The sequence below is a fragment of the Sinohyriopsis cumingii genome, chromosome 7 (assembly GCF_028554795.1).
Source record: "Sinohyriopsis cumingii isolate HCF-2022 chromosome 7, ASM2855479v2, whole genome shotgun sequence".
Taxonomy (NCBI): domain Eukaryota; kingdom Metazoa; phylum Mollusca; class Bivalvia; order Unionida; family Unionidae; genus Sinohyriopsis; species Sinohyriopsis cumingii.
Window position 1 is genome coordinate 136,606,768 of NC_142967.1, and position 23,832 is coordinate 136,630,599.

At 33.4% G+C, this 23,832-nt stretch overlaps 1 protein-coding gene across 3 annotated transcripts in view; it reads right to left on the reverse strand.

Annotated features, from left to right (window-relative positions):
* The window catches only part of LOC149796208 (uncharacterized), a 70,571-nt gene that overhangs the window by 11,200 nt on the left and 35,539 nt on the right, over positions 1–23,832 (reverse strand). For 2 of the 3 annotated variants that reach the window (XM_089966159.1, XM_089966158.1), the window contains exons 4-8: positions 10,616–10,689; positions 10,192–10,275; positions 6,337–6,489; positions 3,860–4,015; positions 1,205–1,360 (exon numbers count right to left, since the gene is read on the reverse strand). In XM_089966159.1, coding sequence (XP_089822285.1) covers positions 1,205–1,360; positions 3,860–4,015; positions 6,337–6,489; positions 10,192–10,275; positions 10,616–10,689 — 623 coding nt within the window. Of the gene's footprint in view, positions 1–1,204; positions 1,361–3,859; positions 4,016–6,336; positions 6,490–10,191; positions 10,276–10,615; positions 10,690–22,340; positions 22,469–23,832 lie in introns of those variants that run through there. The other variant, XM_089966160.1, reaches the window with a different exon arrangement.

The window sequence follows — 23,832 nt, forward strand, 5'->3', positions numbered from 1 at the left end:
AGGTTGGAAACTCGTCGAAATAATTGTCTGTGTTCGTTGATGATGCTCTTTGTGGTAGCCGAAGTGAATTATGTTGTCTTATTCTCTTCGAGGGGTGGTAAGCTTGATTCTGTCAATGGCACTGAGGTCATCAAATGGGTGATCGACCTACATTATTGTTTATGGTCCGTGATATATCGTCAGATTCATTTAACAGCCTTTCAGCGTTAACTATATCCATTTCTTTTATACATGGCTCATTGAAAGTAATCTCCCTTTACAATGCAAGGTTGAGCTCTCTGTTGAGAAAGTTCACTAAAATAAAACGGTAACTTTGGCGCAAGCCCATTTGTTGGAGCTTAAGGTGCAGGGAACATTATATTCAGAAATAAACAAACAAAACTAGCTGTGATTTGTGCATTATGTAAGGTTATAGTTTACTTGAGTCTCTTGCGAACATGTTAGATTCTGTTAATTCATGTCTAATTCATTTTTGTATATTTTATGATTTGTTTTAAATGTCATACAAATCATTACAAATGTATATGTTGTTACTAGACAACTATTACCCCTATCAAGTTCCAGCATAGTTATCTCTGTTAAGTGCACTGGAGTATCTGGTTCTTCATTTTGAAACTCATAATCTAACATTGGTTTTTATGACAGTATGTGACATGCATGCTAAAGTAGGATAAAATGTAAATTTATGTCACCAAAAGTTAACATTAAGGTTTATGGAATAATATCTAATACAGTGGTACCATATCTGACCATCATGATTCGATTGTGTGTCAATAGTGCCTGCGACAGACTGATGTACATGACTGTGTTTCTTTAAATTTTATGTTGTTGATTTGTTTCCTATTAGGTTACCAGTGTACATTTCGTTTATTTTTTTTTTAAACAAATGTTAATTTCTCTTGACATTTGATTAGTTCATTCGTATTTTGCTTGTTTCTTTTGTGGTAGGGGGTCAAGGGCCGAGTGGCATAAGGCTACGACCTTCACATATCAATGACATCTCACCTCTGACCGCCTGGGTTCAAAACTTGGCCAACGTGGGTATGTGAGATAGCTTGCAAGCTGCTTCCGGTGATCTTCCTGTGGTTTTCTCGGGTTCTTAATCAGCCGAATATACTGACACTCCTAATTTTAGAGCACTGTTAAATTCATTCTGGTATTGTTGCTGAAATGTACTAATGTAAAATCGTTCAGAACTAGTTACCTTGGCATTCCAGCGTAGAGGGACAGCTGGTTGTGTTAAAGTCTACTTTCACTGTACAATTAGTCCCGGTACAAACTTTCACTCTGGTCTTTGTACCATTTCCACACGTTACAGAACAATTTGACCATGCAGACCATTCTGACCAGACTATCGAATCTGAAATGGAACACATGGAACAATTAAACATCCGATTAGTTCTTTACTTGCTTACAGGAAAAGAAAGCATAGTGTGAGAAGCAGGACAGATGGTATTTTAAATATATCGGCATATACGATTGATGTTGACAAAGTTTACACTTGAAAAGAGACACGTGGAGAGAACTAAACTCACACCAGATCTATCTTATATATTTTACTCTTCTTTATAAGAACGATTTGGGCTTGTAATTTGAGATGAAAATGTAAATAATAATGTCTGAGACGCATACTACCAATTTTGTTTTAAAAGGGCCTGATCTTTTACCGAAAGTACAGTCAAGTTTACAGTCAAATACAACATTTCGGCATTTCCACAGTTTTGCATCAAAGATAAGTCCATGTACCATGTCCCATGGCCCCGTGATGTAAAAATATGTTTTTGATTGTATCCTTTTCTACTTAATTATCTCACTTGTGATCAAGTTGCACTCAGGAACAGTAACAGATTGCGGCCCATTGAAGCTTGAATAAAACAAAGATCTGGTCATTTTTATATTGGTTTCACAACCATACCCCGGGGGATGGAAGGGGTTCTTATGGTGTAGATGCCTTAAATATAAGATGTGTTGAAAACTAGAGTGCTGTGACACGTTCTTGTTGCAGTAGTTTACAAATATTCGAATCGAAATGGGCAGGTGTATCGAGTACGGATAACGGACTTAGGTTTTGAATAAGATATCAAAATTTGTATTTGATTAGCGTCTTTCATGCTAGGACCTTTTGAGAGGATCCTGATATTTGTCCTTACAACTCTTTTCATAGGCATCACATGTTACGAAAAATAAATTGCCAAAAGCAAATGCAAAAACGTATTTGGATAGGGCTACATTTTTGAGGGCGTCATTATCATGTGTAGTTTGCTTAAATATCCATCCACAATATCTCGAATAAAAATGACATGATCAGTATAATGCATATGTGCATGCCCGTGATGTCAGAAGTAAAAATCAATGTTTAAAGCAGTTGCTCACTATCCGGAAGAAAATTATTTCACCGTAGTTCATTTCATTCATAGTTGTATAAAGAGGCGGGACAAACGGGTCTGATATGGAAAATAATGGTAATATGGTTAGGTTAAATTAAACATTTAATTATTGCTTTACTTCACTTACACAGAAAGAAATTATAGTGTAAGGTGAAGGCGAATTGGTATTTAAGTACATTTACATGTATAATTGGTGTTGACAAAATGTATCATTAACACTCATTAAAATAGCAATTGGAGAGAAATAAACCCATACAACATATCTGTTTTATTGCTATTAATCTTTATTTTAAATATCGGTTTATTATCTGAGAGGACAATATAATGGATAATGTCTAAGAAACCAACGGTCAATTGATAACAAGGTCTAATACTTTCAGAAAGTAGGGTAATATTGCTATTCAGCTACAACGTTTTCCCATTTTCGCATATATGCTACGCCCGTAAACGATATGTTCCTGTCATATGAAATAGATGGGTATAGTTGCATCCGACTAGCTAGGTTATATCAGTTGTGATCAAATTGTACGAGGAATCATTATCACAATGCAACACTTTACCTGCTAAAATAGTGCTATAATTTGGTCTATATTATATTCGTTTTAAAACACTTAGTGCCAGATGGAAGGGTGGATGAACGTGGTCAGATATAGGTTTTGAAGTATCTTGGAGGAATGTCATATGTTCATCTTGTATCAATTTACAAATATTCAAATTTACACTAAACATGTATTATGTGTGGTTAACGGATATCAAACATGACGAAAGATGTTTGTGATTAGCGTCGTTACATGACGTATAGTCTTTCATATTTAGACCTGTATAAGCATTCCCGCTATTTGTCCTTTCAAATTCGTTTTATTTGCTTGGCATTTTAAGGAAACAAAATTACCAGTTTGCAATCCTGTGATATAAGAAGTGAACAAGTTTAAAGCAACATTTTAACCTCTCTCTCCCTCTTCCGAAATCATTACTCAACCGTGGTTTATTTCATTTCAAATTGTGTATATTTAGGATACAATTGCAGTCTTTGATATCCAATTCACTTCCAAACAATATCTGAGTATCCATCCATATGTCTGTTCATGCATTCCCAACGAAGTATCATGAAAGCTCTCCTGTTACGCACCAAACCCACAATTCTAGTGAAGATGATAAACTAATAGATAACATTTAAAGCAGCACTCCAGAGAAAGGGATCTTCACACACACACACACACACACACACTCCAGACGTAAGTGGTTTGTGAAGAAAAATTAGTAAAACGACTACTTACCCTGAGGAGCTTCATTGTCAGTCTCAGACAATCAATAAGCCAGCTTGAGTAAATAGCTCTAAAAACAGAAAGAGCTTGCGCAAGAACTAGACAGTCCCATGATATCAGCAAGCCTGTATTTGGACATTGTTAGGTTCATTCAAGAATATGTGGTTGTTTAAATGTACTTATAAAAAAGCGTTCAGAAAGATTTACCTTGGCATTCCGGCGTTGCGTTGCATTTGGTTATGTTAAATTGTACTTGCTCAGTACAGTTAGTTCCCGTGCAAATTTTCACTCTGGTCTGTGTACCATTTCCACAGGTTACAGAACAATTTGACCAAGCAGACCATGCTGACCAGAATATTGGGTCTGGAAAGGAAAAGATTGGCACGATGGTTAGGATACGTTAAATGTTCAAGTAAGTCTCTACTTTGCTGAAAGAATAACGACATGACAGTGTTAAACGCTCGACAATTGGTATTGTAAGTAAACTGATTCATGTATGACTGATTTTGATATATTTTAACATCAACACGCATTGCAGTAAACAAATATGGAGAGATACAAACTCACACCAGATATGTCTTGTATCTAGTACTCGGCTAGGAAGAATTGTGTTATGTATCGTGATAGGAAAATAAAACTACTAAATTTAAAATATGTCTAAGATGACTATGACCGTTATTTTAAAAAGGACCACCAGCATTTTTCAGTCAGTGTAATAATGTAGAAATTCAGATATAAATGAACTCAAATGGGTAATGATTTAATATTGAATTTATGAAACGTGTTGAATAATGTCCTGCTTTTGAAAGCCTTATGCCAATTCCATTAAACATGGCCTGTGCCCTTGTTATGTCAAAAAGATGAATATAATTGTATGCTTATCTGTTGAATTATATCATTTTTGATTAAATTGAAAGCAGGACTAATATCTCGTCATTTTTAGATTCATTTCCCAACCATAACCAGGAAGACAGAAGGGGGTGGGTTGGGGATGAGGGGTTAACATATCAGATGTGAAGAAATTTGGAGAATTATAACACGTTCTTTTTGCATTAAATTACAAATATTCAAATTTAAATTGACACATGTATTGAGTATGGTTAACAAACTTAAGTTTTCAATAAAATGTCAAAATATGTATTTGATCAGAGTTTTTCACAATAGGGCCTTTGAGCTGTTCCTGGTATTTGTCCTTACCAATTCTTTTCATAGACTTCCCAAGTTCAGAAAAATAAATTGCTGAAAGCAAATGCACGAACGCATTTGGACAGGAATGGTTTGTTTTTTGGTTTTTTTTGGTGCGTCATGTGTAGTTTCCTAAAATATCCATCCACAATATCTCTTATTAAAAGGACATGATCAGTATAATCTACATGTGCGTGATCGTGATGTAAGAAGTAAAAATCGATGTTTAAAGCAACTTCTCTCTTCGGAAAAATTATTTCACCTTAGTTCATTTTACTTTGAATTGCATATGTGGGCGGGACAAACGGGTCTGATATGGAAAATAATGGTAACGTTGCTATTATACCTATTAACCTTTCTTTGATTTATTATCTGAGAAGAAAATGTAAATGATAATGTCTAAAACGCTTATGGCCAATTTATGAAAAGGTCCATTATTTTCAGAAGGTACACTAATATTGCCAGTCAGCGAAAACATTGTACCATTTTCGAATGTATGCTAAGCCCGAAAACCATATGTCACCATCATATGAAATAAAGGGATAAAATTGCATCCTTCTCTCTGGGTTATATCAGTTGTGATCTAATTTATTCGAGGAATAATTATAATGTTGCGACACATTACCTGCTTAAATAGTATTAAGATCTAGTCTATATTATAATTGTTTCACACCATCGAGTTGCAGATGGAAGAGGGTGGTTGAAAGTGGTTGTATATGGGTTTTTAAGCATTTTGAAGGAATGTAACACTTTCTTCTTGTATCTATTTACAAGTATTCAAACCTACATGAAACGTATATTGAGTGTGGTTAACGCGCACAAACATGACGAAATATGTTTGTGATTAACGTCGTTACGTGAAGTAAACTTTCATTTTAGGACCTTTTTGAGCATTCCCGTTATTTTTCCTTTCAAGTTCTTTTTATTTGCTTCAGACTTTAAGGAAACAAAATTGCCCACTTGATAGCCCGTGATATAAGAAGTAAAGATCAAAGTTTAAAGCAATATTTTGAACAATTTTTCCCTCTGTGGAAATCAATGTTCAACTGTGAATTATTTCCTGTATATTGGAGGTACAAATACAGTTCTAGATACCCAAATCACTTCGAAATATTATCTATGTATCTATCTATCTATCTATCTATCTATCTATCCGTTTATGCATCCCATGGAAGTATCAAGAAAGCTTTCGTGCCAAGCAGCAGTAAAACTACAATTCTAGTGAAGACGGTATTCCACAGAAAAGAATTTTATCACACAGTCCAGTGGTGGGTGGTTTGTAACGAATCACTTGGAAAAAAAAGTACTAACCTTGCAGAGTTTCATTTACAGTCACAAGCAGTTAAGAAGCTAACTTCAGCAAAAAGCTCTAAAAACAACAAGAGCTTGTCCAAGATCTAGACAGTCCCTTGGTGTTATCAAGCCTATTTTTGCACAACTGTTAGGTTCATATGTGGTTATTGAAATGTACTTATAAAATAGCATTTAAAACGATTTACCTTGGCATTCCCGGGTTACATTACATTTGATGGTGTCAAATTGAGCTTTCACTATGCAGTTAGTCCCCTTGCAAAGTTTCACTCTAGTCTGTGTACCATTACCACAGGTTACAGAACAACTGGACCAAGCAGACCATTCGGAACAACCTGATTCTGAAATGGAACCCATCCTATACTTAAAATGGAGATAATTAATAATTAAATGCTTTCCTTATTTGATTAATAATTTCAATAAATTAATTAACGTTATTTCATCATTACGTAACCACATTCAGAGACATAAAAATACTAAAAGACACAATTTTTGCTACTATTGCAGATGTAACTTATCTTTTTGATCGATATTGTGCTCTTAAGGGCTCGAAACATAAATAAATAAAACTTAAATGAGGAATGATAAGCTAACAATAAGCAAAGAAGATAAATTACTATTTGACGCTTGTTCGCATATCTATAATCAGTATATAAATGAGAATTTAATGGATGTTTCCACAAGAAGAACATACATTCTTTTCATTTAATAATTATCAATAATCAATTTGACATCATTAGTGTATACGTAACATTGGACGAAAATGGGTACAATGCCATATATTATCCTGATTATTCAGCCCTCTTACAAGCTTTTTCTATCATAAGCTTTATGCTATAAACATTTCGTAAAATAGGTAGGACAATCGATATATATATTTATATATATATATATATATATATATATATATATATATATATATATATATATATATATATATATATATATATATATATTTATAATGATTCATCTGTCGGTCTATCCTTTATTCCTTCTATTAATTATATCAAAACATTTAGCATTGGTCTATTTCTTGACTATTTAATCAATTCTTTGAATTAGTCAAACTATATAGATCCCTTTTTCAAGGACCGAAATTATCAACAAAGAAATTTCTCCGACATAGATCAATACAAAAAGATACGAGAAGGCTCAGTAAATTGGTATATAAATAGTCTTCTATAGTATTTGTTATTATGTAATTTATTTTAAGCAAACACTAAGCATTGGCTAATTATCAAAATTTTAAATGTTTGTAGTTTGCCCTTATTGTTGTTTGTTTGTACTTTCCACATCAGTTGGTGGAGGGTCTCCAAAGCTTTGATTTAAAATTGTATGCTCTTATTTGCCATTATAAACCTAATTCTTCCATTTCTCCACTAATATGTCCCCATGTCGGATAAAGATGAATAACAAAGTTAATCCAACTTATAAATAATTTCTTTTAATCAGTATCTTTGTTAATAATTATAATCTTTATTCCTAAAGCAAAGGCCGTCGACCCAAACTACATACAAGTACCAAAAGAACAGTACAACCATGAAACAGAGCAATTTTATGACTAATACAGTGAGTCCATACATTTTATAGAATTTGCTACACAAGAAATTAATTCCATATGGGAGATTAATATTATTACTGGTTCTGTGCATGCAATTAGAGAACGTAATGATCGAGATGTTTTAAGGTAAATAATCATTTCACGAGTTATTACACATCGCAAAGTTAATAATAAAGTGAACATCATCTTTTACATAGTATATTTCTTCATCACGGGAAATATTTTTCCAAATCTACCGACATTTAACATTGTAGGGATGTTTCCATTTCTAAATATAGTAAGCCAAATTTATGCACCCTAATTCAAAATTGACGCTATTTTACAATATAATATTTGGAATAGAGCTTTTGTTGACAGTTTACCAAAGCTATTTGATCGAGACGTCAGATTATGACATATCTTTACTACTTGAGCTGCTAGAGTTATTTCGATTACATAGAATGCACAACGAAAATGTTTATACTAAGACGTCTCTGTGAGGCTATTACCAAACTCAAAACTTTCGTATTCTCTCAAATATCCCCATTTATCGAAAACAATGATTTAGGTCTTCTTTAGGTCTTTAGTTTCCATATGTTTTATTATTTCTGTTAATTTGTTTAGAGATTTTGACCCTGAATATCAGTTTCGGCAAGGCAATAAAGTCATCATCATACAATAGGGCAAATATCATTTATTGGATACAAAGTTTAGTCACGAGGTAACGGTAAGGTACATTTAGATAACAGTATTGCATTTGAAAGCAGACCTGAAACCTGTACATTGATTATACTAACTCTTCTATACTTTGATATGCTAAATGTTAATTAGATATTACACCTCTGACGTTATCATCCATACTGTTCGGTTTTCTTTATTTTGCTAGAGACTAATTTCACACTGTGCATTACATCAGTTAACTGAATCATCACTGTCAAATCTGAAAGTCTAACTATTAAAAATGTTTAATGCTTTGTATGAAGAATACGTTCTTGTGTAGTAGACTTTTATATTTTTATCCATTTGCTATTCTTTATTAACATGGGAATGAAAGTTAGTTGTAGGACATGAGTAGGGTGCACCGAATTTATTTTTTATAAAATTCTTTTTCTATATTTTTAAGTCTGAAATCCTGCTTTCTAAAATATTTATCAGCTTAACTTTATTTTTAAGAGAATCGCATTAGAAATACTGAATGGATGACTTTTGTAAAATGGCTAAAGTCGGAAAATTTAATAAGACCTCATAATGTTTAATTGATTTAGAATTTGTTCTGTTTCTCTCTAGCCTTTATCTATATAATTATCTTGGAGGATTTCAGCTTTGATATTTGATTTAATGTATTTATTATATGCATTACTAATTTAATAAGTGACTGATGGGATTATTCAGTGTATTAGGTATTCAGTAAAAGTTAATAACTTTTCAATTGCTCTATTTAAAAAAAAAATCTGCTATGACGATCTGTCTTCTAAATTTGTTCTCTTGGTTAACTGCTTTACGGTTTTGCTATTTAAGTGGTTTTTGTAGTTTTGTTTGAATGTATGGATCGATGGTAAACGTTTACATGATTTAGGGGCTCGATTTTTTTTCAGTCTAACCTAAGGCTCATAAATTACTTCACTTTTTGAAATAACGTTTATTTCTGAATCTTTGTTTTGGAAAAAGTTGTGTTTTTTAAGATGGTGAACCAGAGCGTTCAGAAAAATAAAAATGCTGGGAGTCACTTCAATGAGCTAGGTTTACCAATATAGAACGTGGATGGTAACGTGTTGTTAAGTTTTCTTATTCATACTTGCGAAAACTACTCCTTTATTTTCATTAATTCACAAATAGTCTACAATAAACATTTTGTAATCTAGTAATTCTGTGAAAATAGTGTCACATGTTGGTGATCTGGCACTGACGGTATATATACATACATATACATAATAACATATACATAATAATAGTATTAATATTAACCTCTACGTAAAGAGTGTAACCTGTTGAATTGTTTTTAAAAAAGATATAAATGGTGTGGAAATAATTTTTATGAGACAAATACATTGCAAAAACGAAATTTATATGAGAAACATCTTTAAATAAAACATTCCAGGGCTACATGGATACCCACTCTGTCGGAATATGTGCGATTATTATTTCTTGTACGTGTTAGTTTGTATGAATGAGTTTTCTTTTATCCTTCGATTGTATGTGACTTTGTCCTTTCCTCTTTAACATGTACGATTATGTTTTCAATCTGTAACAGAACAATCTCCCAATCTACAGTGGAAATAAGACAGCTCGGGCTGTCCGGTTCGAATTATGTAATAAGTATCACGTACAATGTTACATTAAATTAGAGCAGACGATATAATCGTGCTAATTTGACCTAAATGTGCTGGTATTTGCTCTTAGAATTCAAGCGGTTGTTTCCTGGTTCATTTCATTGTACTACCAATTCTCGCTTATTTATGATAGTATATGACAAAGCCATTGTTCAAAGGTACACGAGTGTTACCTGTATTCGAAAGAGGAAGACACGGTTTAGTGCATTCATCACAGATTACATTCATTTCGTACGAAGTTTGGTTTAACTTCCTTGCTGAAACGAGATGCAAGTGAAATTGTTACTTTGTAAAAACCCTTTTATGAAGATTTTTCGTGTACATATTTTACATGTATTAAGAAAATGAAAACCTTATGAATTGAAATATAGTTTATTTGCAAAGAATCAAATGAATATGTATATCCAAATATTATCTTAATAGTGTAAAATAAAACCATAGGCAAAGAAATCTAATTCGGAAAGTATGGCATTGATTTTGTTGCTTTAGCGTTGCGTTCTATTATGTACTCAATATCATGTCATGTTTTCCTTGTCAACATAAACACACAGTTATGAGCGATAATAACTCTACATAGTGCCTGGCCTTTAAACTTACATGTATGTATGCAATTTGAATAGGTTTTGTTGAAGGCAGGTATGGAACTCGAAGAACTCGAATTAAAGTTCAATCTGCAATGAAAAAGCGTCGATATGAGTAAAGGAAAGAATTCGATTCTGGTGTATGATGGACAATTCTAATGAAACATTGATTAAAAAAAATATAATATGTTGATTGAATTTATATCTACAAACAGTGTCAGGTGTCAGATGCTTCGACTCAATATATTCAGGAAATCATAGAATTTGATATAAGCAAAATAAAGGAAGTATGAGAACATCGGAACCCTACTGGCTTTATATTCTGATAGATGAGCTTTAAATTTACTACAGCATGGTCTTACCTATATGACCCAACATTATGAATTCCGTGGACATGTAATTTTTTACACACACACGCACAAACACACACACAGACATATATATATATATATATAACAGGGTGTGATGATGGGTGTATTTCACTTAAAGGAAACGAGGCTTGTGGAGTTTTCTTTCATTGAAAACGCTATTATATCAAAAATAAAGTTATTATACTATGTATGTATTTTATTTATATCAAATACAAATACACATGCTTGCATTTCCAATTAAGTTAAGTTTGACTACAAGCAACTGTGTATTGAAGCAATGAATGAAATCTGCAAAGCCCTGTCTAGCGTGTTTGCTACAAAATATAGTTCTTAACCTTTTGCGAATAATCGCAGTCTCCTTTGCAAATTTATAGGTTGCTTCTTTTAGTCTTTGAACTTCTATTTTCATTCATATTGATTAACTAAAGTCATTCTTATAATTTAATTAACATTGTTACCAACCATACAATTATTTATATCCTCCATCTCTAACGTTCCCCTTTCCGTTTCTTCGTGTGATTAAATTTTTCAATCATTTCAAAGGTCCAGCGACATTTACGCATGTCACAGAAGAACATCAGCGACACTCGTATTTTAACAGATTTTCTCTGTTATCATTCTACGAAGATCTAGAAATAGAGAGGGGGGAAGGGGGAGAATTTCCATGAAGTTTTGCACTATATTTATAATTCATTTAGAAGACGGGTATTATTATTTTTATCGTTATTTTATTACATTGATAATGATTAAACAGTAGAAATTCATCACCAGCGATAGCGCACTGTTGAAATATATAATCTAATGTTGAAAAAATCTTTATATATGCGTTTTAATGTGCCATGTGTGGATCACAGTTTCATATACCAATAGTATATATATTCTCTCTCTTTCTCCAAAAAAGAATGCATAGATCTCTCTTTAATGTATAGATTTTTACATTTGAAGATTGCAACTCATGATGTTCACAACGATTTCCTCTGTTATGCTATCATGTTCCACAACTATGTAACAGAAAGGAAATGAAACGAATAGTTTTGAGTAGAATTTAACAACCAATTTATTTCCCTACAATAAAAAGTGAAAAATTAAAAGATGCGTACAGTAATACGAATTAAATCCTAAGTGATCCTATGTTCTATAAATTGTCCAAAACTATAGACTCTTCCGAAGGAATTTCAATACTCATTAAAGTACTGATGTACCAATATTCTTAAATGTGTTCATGTACCAATATTCTTAAATGTGTTGATGTACCACAATGATACAATCCAGTATGCCTTTTAATGTGGTCTCAATTATCCAGAAGTAGGGTTTTAGTCCAAAAATCAATGACCACTTTTCAATTACAATGAATATTTTCAATTAAGTGATGCATCTCAAATTATATGTGAACAAAATTATTAACTTGGAACAAAGATTCTCAATGAGTCATAATAAAACAGGAATGAATATTCATTTACCAACCATCTCTTATATGCCTTTGCATTTGAGCTATGTTGGAATAGAGATTTCTGAAAAAATAATGGAAAACTTCCATCAAATTGTTCAACAAGTTCCCTTCCAGAACATTCGAAAAATGGTAAACAGATAAATGCCTAGAACTCCAGGTTTAGTAAATATCTTAAGAAACATTACAAAAATCAGGTACGCCAAAACTTGAACTTCTATCCTGACCAAATGTTAAGCACACGTCACAAATTATATACATAATATTGTAACCAAAGAACAAACTTGTTTCACATCAAACTGATGTCTCGGAACTATTTCGACGTGTAATGCATGACGAAATTGTATAATGAGGTCAAACTCGAGAAAATATACGAAGAAAAAGAGTTCTATAATCTAACGTTCGGTGAGTCTGTTGCCGAAAGATTTAATCCAAGTCTTAAGAATAGAAACCCTAAAATGGGCATACATTTTACAAAATCTGATTGATAGATTCAATAGATCATATCATCGATATATATGCATGTCGCTGATAGAAGCAAGCAAGGAAGAAAATTGATATAAAGTAGGAATTTATTTATTTGACTATCTAATAACAGATGGCAACGAATAGGTGAACAAGTCACGATCGGAAAGTGAAAGCTTTTTTTTTTTACTAACGGCTGTCTCCGTAATTTCACAGAAGAGATTGGTATAATCAGAGAAATAACTTTAGGAAGCAATATAGTATATAAACTAAAAGACTTAAAGGACAGAATTTTGATAAATATTTTACAAGGAGTTATCTCTACGACAAGCAAGATGACATATATCTTCAAGACTGAGAAATGCTAAAAAGTAAAAGATGAATGGTACATAACATCCAATGTTATTAATGGGCAGAATTTTCTGCAGTTTGATTGGATATAAACGGTCATGTGATTCTGATTATGAATTGTGATACATGAGTAAATTCTCTGGACTACTTTTGGCTCCCAAATACCAGGTTATTTTATGTGAAGCTTTATCTATCCCAACGTCTTACACCATAATAATAAGCCCAACCCACCCACCTTTGTGATTTCTGACCAAACTGCAATCCCTTGATTAAAATCGCCAATTAGAAGTTTAAAAAATGTAATTGCCTTCCAGCATTCCAACACTCACCCCCTTTTGCATATTAAAGCACATGGCAGGCTTTACTAGCCAATCGTGAGATATCATTGCATTTTGTTTTGACAATGTTTCACCGGCTATTATTCAAGGTCAGGAACATAAGTCGAGCAAGCGATCCATCTTAAAATGGACACGAGTTTGCTTTTGAAAGATCGAAATGCGTAGAAAGTAAGAACAATGTATGATATAGCAACACGTGCCATACGCAAGCGTAATGTTGTAGAAAGTAATAACTTGGTTTAAACAGCACCAATCAATACATAATTTCGACTATACTCCAAGCCGTGGCATCACTAGGGGTTACGGGGTGGTGCGGACCGCAGGGACGACACCATCAGAGGGGTTGACACCAAAATGACTGTATATACATTTTTTGAAATTTTGTGCAGGAAGGAGGTCCATGGGGTGACACCATGAGTTATTGCACATGGCTGTCTATACAATTTTGTATTGTTTTGTGCAGGGAGGAGGTCCGTGGGGGTGACACCATGAGTTACCACACTGGGTGACACCAACCGTAGTGACGCCACTGATTCCAAGTGCAATTACATCCTCCTTACTGCACTCAAAATGAAATAAATATTATATTCGATGGTGTCTTTTTGATAAGTACAATTGAAAGACTTCATATTTTTTCCCACATTATGATTCCAAACATTCAATGGCAGAACAGAAATACACGTGCAGATGTCAACACGCTGCTCCCTCGCTGCTTAAATCAGATGTACTTCATGCAGAATTGACACAGATAAATCCAGTCATTATCACGAAATTTAGCAGAATCGACACAAATACCAAAATCTATTCATTTCAGACTAAATGGAAAAACTCTTGCAATGCACATTCATTCACAAAATGACTCTAAATTTCAATTTTAAGTAGACCAAAACGCCATTTTCTTTCGAAAGTTATGTCTAGCGCCCGACTAAGTTCAGATGTATCTGGGCGGAGTTATGCGAGCACTAATAATGTTGTTGATGTGTAATGATGAATCTGCGCTTGTGTATTTAGTTTGGAATACAGCATACATTCAGTTACATTGTTTCTTGTAGTTTATTTTTGTTTATATAATTAAGCCTAAGGTAGAATCAGAAAATGAGCATATAATAAAAAGGTTACTGCATTTGTATGGGAAAATAGGAACTGGTTTTGTCGGATGGATATACTGCACTTCCAAGGTCGTGCAGTATATCCATCCGAAAATACGTTCATATTTTCCCATACAAATGCATTAACCTATAAATGCATAATGCCGAATGTGGGTCTATAGTTATATTCAAAACCTACCAAAATCAACTACATGTGCTTTTGTTTTGTGTTGAGATTTTTAAATCTTTCGTTCAGCCTATAAGTACTAAGGAAGCTGTCGGGAGTCAGACACGTCACGGACAGCGAAACACATACCATCAGGATCTTGCCTTTATCTCAAATCTTCATACAAGGCGTATAAAATAATAGTTTCGAGTGGAGATGACGTTATAGATAAATCTTACGAGGATTTAAGATAAATTGTTAAACCTGTTTGTGAAGAAATAAAGCCATGTGACGAGGCATACGGTAATAAAGATAAAAGCATTACACTGCAAACAATATTTGTTATACCTCAACTGACAAATATAGTGGTGCAGCACACGTTCAAAAAAAAATTGTATTATTCATCATTAAAATATATTCTCATATTTATATCTATAACGCTCTATGGTAAACAATGGTTCTTTGCACTTGAAATTTATTAATATAAAAAGTTTATTAAATTTACTCATGACTTTACTATGAATCAACAGCATTTCTGGAAATGGATTTACTGAACTTAGGAGCTTTTGAGGATAGTTTTGTAGTCCTCGTTACTAATTTGTTTTAGATAATTTTGTTTTAATATATATAGCACATTTATCTAATAGCAACTCCAGCTATTAAGTAATACATCATGTAAGACTTTCTTAAATTCTTGTGAGCGCTTTTTAATTTATTTACCAAGTTCAACTATATGCATATTGAGTTTTTCTTTTTTTATCTTTGCCGATTTACCTTTTCTGTTGATTTAAGAGCGTTTAGTTTTCTTCAGTGTTAATGTCAAAAACTTGTTTATTTCCTTCCACTTATTTTGCGAGTCAATTAAAGTTTCTCTAAATTCAAGTTTCTTCCAAGTTATCTTCAAGTTACATTTAAGTTATCTTCAAGTTATTTTCGAGTTACAAATATCTTACATATCTTTCTGATCTTTAATTGTGACTAGGTTCTGGTCTTCTAGAACTTGCTTGCTTCGCTCACATTCGTTTTTAAAATGAATGTGCTTCGAGGTTATTAAGGTAAAAGTAGTAATCCAAAACTTAGTGTTTAATAAAATAAAGTATATAATTCCATTTGTGATTGACTAGTCTTTTCCAACCTTTCTTTAATCAGATTAATTTATCAATGAAAGAATTTAGTCATTAAAGATTTAACCTGACAATGACTTTGCAATTTCAGTTGATCCAGCATTTGCATTCTAGCTTGATTTGTCTTCAATCTTTTGATCTAACTTCTTATCTAACTGATCTAACTTCAATTTTAGTTGATCCAGCATTTACATTCGAGCTTGATCTGTGTTCAATCCTTTTGATCTTACTTCTTGTCGGTTTAGTGTTCACCACTTATTTCCTTGTATGTTTCATTTACTAATAGTTTTAAATTATTGTTTGTGTGTTCCGTTAGATCGTCTTCATATGAAAAACAGTCATAAGGTCCAGTTATATCTTAGACATAAGATATCTATCTTAGATTCTTACCGAAAGCTATTTTTCAAGTTGATTTTGATTTATTCAAATAGTGTAAAATGGCGACATGTTGTTTTCGTTCCACAGTTAAAAAACTTTTTAAAGAGTATCCAAAAAATATGAATTATTCCTGATGCTGATCTTGTCCCTGGTCCTAATCACTGATACTACTATCAGAGATCATGCTCATGAATATAATAATGATCACCTATACAAAGAAGATATATAATTTTAACTTACGTAAAGAAGAGCACAGGTGCATAAACCTCACTTAAAATTATGCATAAAACAATGTATGACGAAGACCTTGGTAAACGTAATGATCAACTGCTTAAGATTTAAAACCTATTCGCAATGAAGTATACAGCTAGTAAAAGTGGAGTTAGACTTTTTGAAATAATAGGTTTGAAAAAGAATATGAATGTACATATGAAGAAACAAATCCACCATTAGACATGATAACAATTAAAGATAATGCTATCAGACAGCAAACAATAGATAATGTTGATGAAACAAGTTTGATATATGTCATAGCAGAAATACATGTGAATTTTAAAACTGGAAATATTGATTCTACGAATTGAATCCTAAAGCTATAAAAGACCTTGAAAAATCTGACGAAAGCAGGAAATGTTCATGAATTATATATATATATATATATATATATATATATATATATATATATATATAGAGAGAGAGAGAGAGAGAGAGAGAGAGAGAGAGAGAGAGAGAGAAGAAAGGGAAATAACATGGACATGGCTGCTGTTGATATTGTAAATTCAGAAATTTGATCAATGAGAACAGATATTGACTTGCTGAACCATAATATGAGGAAAATGAAGTTAGTGTTAAATAAATAGCTCCAGCTAGGAAACCTTCATGCAATGATTCAGATAGAAAGATAAAGTTGAGAAAAGTCAAACAACAGAAATAATTAACCATTTAACAGAAATATAAATTGCCTTATAGATACTGTTAATAACATTTGGTCCAAAATATAAAGAATTGCAATTTGGTTAAAGGTTGAAATGGATGTTCACTCGGGGGCGGTCATGTTGGAGATTTGTGTTGGAGGTGGGGTGGGGTGGGGGAAGTAGCGATAGACGATTAATTGATAAATTCAAAATAGTTTTAAAAACTATTGCTGATTATTAGTTCATCTTTGCTAAAATGGTGGCAGCAGCATTGTTTAGTACTATTGTTAATGTATTAACAAGGCCCTTAACATCAACCGGAAATAGTATTTCTTTAATGGTTTCTAATTGCATTTTAAACGCTTTGGAATAATTTGCTTCTCTGCATGGCAACTATATTTAACGTTTTGTTTGTACTAACAAATTCCACCATCTTCAGCAAGCACGGATATAATATATTTTATTTATTGATCTATATTACCAGCTTTATTAATCGTGGGTTGTCCACATCCGACAATCCAACTACAGGCTCGCGATTCATTATTTGTGGACCCGCGCTCATACAAAAATATTAGGGGTTACAAATACACTTGCCCGACTACCGGGACGTGCTCAAATTCATTTCGGGCAAGCTCAAATTTGAAAATTACTTGCCCAAGCCAAGGGCAAGTCTAAAAATTGAGAGTTAGATACAAGATACAAAACATTTAATTAAGGGCTCGTGTTATGTTCCTAATGTTTTATATTCTGCAAGTTCTATACCCTGTGATCTCGTCACAATTCATATATCAACACGTTTATTTAGAGTCATATGTAGCGCATCCATCTTCTGTATACCTGGTTTCAGTTTCTTTTCATCTATTATATGTGTCATTTCCATCATGCAATTACTGTCAAGGCCACCCTCAAATTCTCTTGCTCAGACGTGATAATGTGAATGTTTACTATTTAAAGCAAGTTTTGACGAATACGGAATAAATAGTTATGCCTTAACTTATAAGTTACATTGTAATCATAATATTTATACGTATCAGAGATTCGCCGACTTTCAGGTCCTATGTTAGCCGTGGGCAATTTGTCAGATTGGCAACTCTAAACCAAGGCTTTTCAATGACTGTTTTTAGGCATGTCGCCAATTTTATGTTAAATAGGTGTCGAATGTTAAAAACACAACTCGTAAGAGTTCTTTGATAGGTGTGTGTTTGGAAAAAAGGCACTCGTCTTCAACGATTAACTAGCAAGGATGATTGATTTAAGAACAGTAGTACCTGCAAGTGGCGATTATGATATCTTTACTTGCCTGATAAGTACAAGAGATACAATACATACTGCTAGGCAGGCAATAAAGTGGACAAATATAAGCGCTCTCAAATAATTCAATGGAAAAACAACATGCCAGGCATCTAGAAAGCTGCGGGTAATACTCTGAAATTGCTTTCTTTGCACTTTTTTCCCTCACTTTTTATTTTTTATTTTATTTTTTTAATGTTTTTGTTTATTTTGCAATTGTAACTTTAATCCCATAGGGACTATAATTTTTCCTTTGTTTGTTTATGCACATTTTTGTTTATTTTGTTCATCAATTGGGATAGGCTGACCGCCTACTTTTTCTAGATTAGTCAAAGTTATACTAGGTAATAGCATAAACAGTAGTGTGAGACCCTAGTGAAGAAAACTCAGGGATTATCACTGGAATGAAACAAGGAAACTTAGAGCTTGGTGCAGTAGACACAATACCTAGTACAGGGATCAATCTAGAAATATAACAGAGAGAAATAGAGCTAGGGGTAGGGGTACTAAAAACAAAACAGTGGTACAAAACTCAGCACCTATTTTAAAACAAGAGTAGAGGACAAAATGCTGTTAGCATACCACCCACACGGGTGTCAAACTATAGATTTTGGCAATGCCCCTACAGTTTCTTAACAAGGAGAAACATTAACTGCCCTTAATGTATTATGAATAGATATTGGCAAATAGACGGACTACAAAACGCGGGGTATAACAAATATGTGTTATATCCCAAGCAACATGACACTCCCCTACTAACAATGGACGCTCTAGAAATTAAGGGCGTAAAAGCAAACATAGGACAAACACCGCCCTTTGTAAGGGAAATAGAGCAAAAACTGACGGAAGTGTATGTCTCAGGTCTCCCTTTGGAAATAGATACATAAGAATTGATTACGAAACTGGAAACCAAACTACACAGAAAAGTAAAAACACACAAGATGGCGACTGTATGGGGCTTAGGGCCAATAAAATCAGAAGTGAGAATCCTGCTGGTCTCAAGAGAAGAAGCCAAAAAATACCGACAAACTGTTATGTCATGGGCTTTCGGCTCAGGAGCTGGTATAGGGGGAGCGAGTTTCATAGAAAATGCCATAAATGCAATCAAACAGGACATGCTCCAAAAGACTGTACATACCAACCTACAGGAAATAGTTACGCAAGTAAGGTGGCATCAAATGTCAGACCCCAAGAAATGGAGATTAACACCCAAATAGGAAATTTAATCTCATAAATCGGGCAGGAATGTGATAAGACCATTGCAAACACTGAGCAGAGGAACTTGGAAACAGTGATAGCACTGCCACCAATAAATACTTCAAGGTTAGATAACTCACAAATAACCCCTGAGTGGGTCAACTATCTTAGCCCCAACAAGACTGGGAGACTTCAAACCCCACACAAAGGGCAATTCGAACTTAGTAATAGGTTTACAATCCTACGAGAGGCAGAAATTGCCCCACATGAAGAGGGACAGGAGGAAGGGGAGAAAACAGGATTTTATGGTATGGGGCCCCTGACCTCCACCCCACTGCCATAAAAGTTTAAAAAAAAGGAAAGCGAGATCGAGTTCCTCATAAGAAGGATTAAGAGAGGAAACAGACACTGACGCCCCGAAAACGGCCGATGAGAAAAATGAAGCCAAAGTGATGGAAATGAAACTGAAAAAGAAACGACCAGAAAAAACAATCGAAAGCGACGCTGAACCAATAGAATACGACAGCGACAATAAAGACGAAAGTGAAAGCGAAGAATTTGAAACTGAAAACGAGGACGACAGCAAAACGGACGACACAAAACAGACCAAAGACACAATGGACACGAATATGGACACGGAAAATACAACGGACATGACAATTAACACTGAAGAAGTGTCGACAGACACGCCATCAAATAGCACAGTAGGGGGATCCAGTGCCCGCTCAGAAATTTAAACAAACTAGAACTTACTTAAATACTGTAACGACCGAGCTAGGTCCTGATATTACTATATTGGAGTATCGCACCAGGGATGAGTATGCTTCTTATCAGCTGACTATGGAGGGTGGGATGGAGTAAACTCGAACTCTTGATTTCTTTTCAACCATAACACAAGATGATTCATTTATTCAGAAACAATGAACAAAGTCAGTTCATAACCATGACAGTCTTGTTGTTTTTGTACTAAGCCAAATACTATCATTGTTTGGAGGTACAGTATGGTATATGATAATTTCATGCAAGGTCAGGGTACACATTAGCACTATACTATTAGTTGATTATATTATTTCTTCTGATGAGTGAAAATTATATTAGAGTTACCATATGTGGATTTAGTTGCAATAAAGTTTACTACAGAAGAGAAACTATGACTTGATTGTAATTGTGAAATGTAAAAATCTGCAAGGAAAATACTTGCTTGACTTTGCACTTCAACTATAGCATAATACTTATTTGAAGTGAATTGGTATAGATGGAAGTAAATTGGCTGTCAAGTCGGTGAGGAAAACACTCACAATGTGTGTGTGATATGGATTTTTAACGTAGCTTTAACAATGTTTCAGTCATATCGCTACGATGTCTGCAGTGTGACAGTTTATAGTGATGCCTAGCACTGGGGCATCATGCCTCAGACATGTAGCATGATGTCCCACCTAGTCACATTATCCTGACACCAGGCCGACCAGTCCTAACACTAACCTCTTATTGCTGAGCGCCAAGCGAGGCAGCGGTTAGTACCATTTTTGTAAGTCTTTGGTATGACTCGGCCGGGGATCGAACCCACGACCTCCCGCATCCGAGGCGGACGCTCTAACCACTAGACCACCGGAGCGGTCACTCACAATGACTAATACATTATAAAACAGAAACATAACTTATATTTTTTAGATTGCTAGAATAATCAAGTATTGTTGAATTGAATTTAGAATGTCAAGTCGGTGAGGAAAGCACTCACAATGACTTAGACAACTAGTAAATTATAAAATAGACACATAACTTATGTTTTATAGATTGCTAGAATAATCAAGTATTGTTAAATTGAATTTAGAATGTCAAGTCGGTGAGGAAAACACTCACGATGACTTAGACATTTTATTTCCTAAGAACTTTGTTGATTTATAATTTAAGAAAAAGGAATTATATATTTGTAATATAGAGAAATTTCTCTGTATGTCTTTAGCTTCATAAAACTAATTAAAGAAAATAAATAAATAAAAGTATTGGTCTGTGAGGACAACACTCACTTGACCATATAACTGAGTTTCAAATAATAAATGATATAACAATACCTAGTTTGCTTGTAAAAATAAATTAGAAATGAGCAGAATGCATATAATTTGGAAGAGAGAAAGGAATTAAAAATAAATAAAGAATAACTTAAATAAAAAATTGATTTGTACTTTAAAAAAACTTTAACAAAAATTTACTGTCCAAAATATTGCCTAAAGTTACATAATTCTCTAATAAACTAAACAAAAAAAATAAAAGATAAAAAAAAAATCACAATAACTGTGATGTTTCTAGTTTGATGGCTGCTAGTTGACTGAACTCCCTCAAACAGCCCACAAAGCCTTATATACTCCTGACAAAACCCACAACCAACAAAGCCCACAAAACCCACAGTTCTAGCAAAACCCACAATTTTTGTTGGAATATTCAAACCAGCATGAGCCAGTATTGCATGTGTATATTTAGTCAATTTTCACAATGATTATTTATAGAAGTTACCAGCTGGATATTTTTCACATTACTACATTGCGATTGAATTGCCCTAAGTAAAAAAGAAGAAAAAAAATCAGTTTTGTATTTCGCGGCACATACCCACATACCGTGTTAGTCTGTCGCTCGTAACAATGGTTCGGAAACCGTGTTATGGACTCTTACAATATTACCGAGGTAGACCGCATGACAGGGTAGTCAACATGTATATGTACCAAAGAAAAAAAGAAAAGGAAAAACAAATTTAAATGCGATGACATATACAAATGAAACATCATTGACTATAAATACATTGAGTATGTACTGTACAGTCTTAAGCGGTTAACTAGAAATAGTCATTAATCGAACTATCAAGGATGCCAGAAGCCGGCATGATACTCCCTATTTTCGCTATCACAAAAACATGTAGACTATACCAGCTAACTATTAATCGACAAGTAAACAAACAAAGGATCCTAGAAAATAGTAATGTCAACTCATTTGAGCAATTCACTGCTAATGCACTGATTTATAATTATTATTATTTTTTTAAATCTAGACCGAATTGGGCGGCTTGAATAATGTTTACCGTATACACGCATGCATACCCTAAAGGCAGGTTGTTACAATACATATACTTAATATAATACTCAATAGTTTACGTTAAACAGATTTAAATGCAACAAATAATGCGGCGGCCTGGAGGAAAGACAAAAAAATGGAAGGAAAAAACTTCCGTCTTTTGTCAATAAATGTGAATGGGGTAAACAGGAATAAAATATTAAAACTTAGCAATAGCCTGAATTATGATATAATGTTTATCCAAGAAACTCATAATGGTTTCACAAAAGAAATTATGTCCTTATGTGAGGAAAAACTAAACTGGATTATACAATTAAATGATTTTACAGGGAAAGATTTAAGGGGGGTTGGGATGGCGACAATAATAAAAAATAAAAAGGGTGTTAAATGGGAGAGAAAGCAGGAAGGAGATTTTTTAATGGGAGAATGTTACATATTATAATGGAAGGTACACATTATATATATATATATATATATATTTTATATATGCCGGGAAATAAGTACCAGATGCAGCAATTTTTAGATAAATTATCTAAATACTTAGAAAAATGTACAATAGATAATCTTATATTAGGAGGAGATTTTAATTGGGTGGGGGACAATATAGACAGAGTAGGAACCTTAACTATAAATGATTTAAGATTTAGGCAAGAAACAGAAAATTTTATTAAAAAACATAATTTTGTGGATATATAAAGACGATTGAATTTACCTAGAAGAGAATTTACATATGAATATAAATTGAATAAAGGTAGCAGACTAGACAAATTCTTATGTACAAATTTTAAAAATAATATCTATAAAAAAGCAGGAATCATGGATTTCAAAGTATCTGACCACAAACTTATATATCTAGAAATTGAGTTAAAAAACAAAAACAAATGGTGTAGAGGCAGCTGGAAAGTCAACAACAGAGTACTAGACGGTCCAGATTTTAACAAGGAAATTAGGGAAGAAATTAAAAAATTCTTAGAAGAAGAAAACAGGGATATCATTATAGAATGGGGCAATTTAAAAAAGGACTTTCAAAAGCAAAGCAAT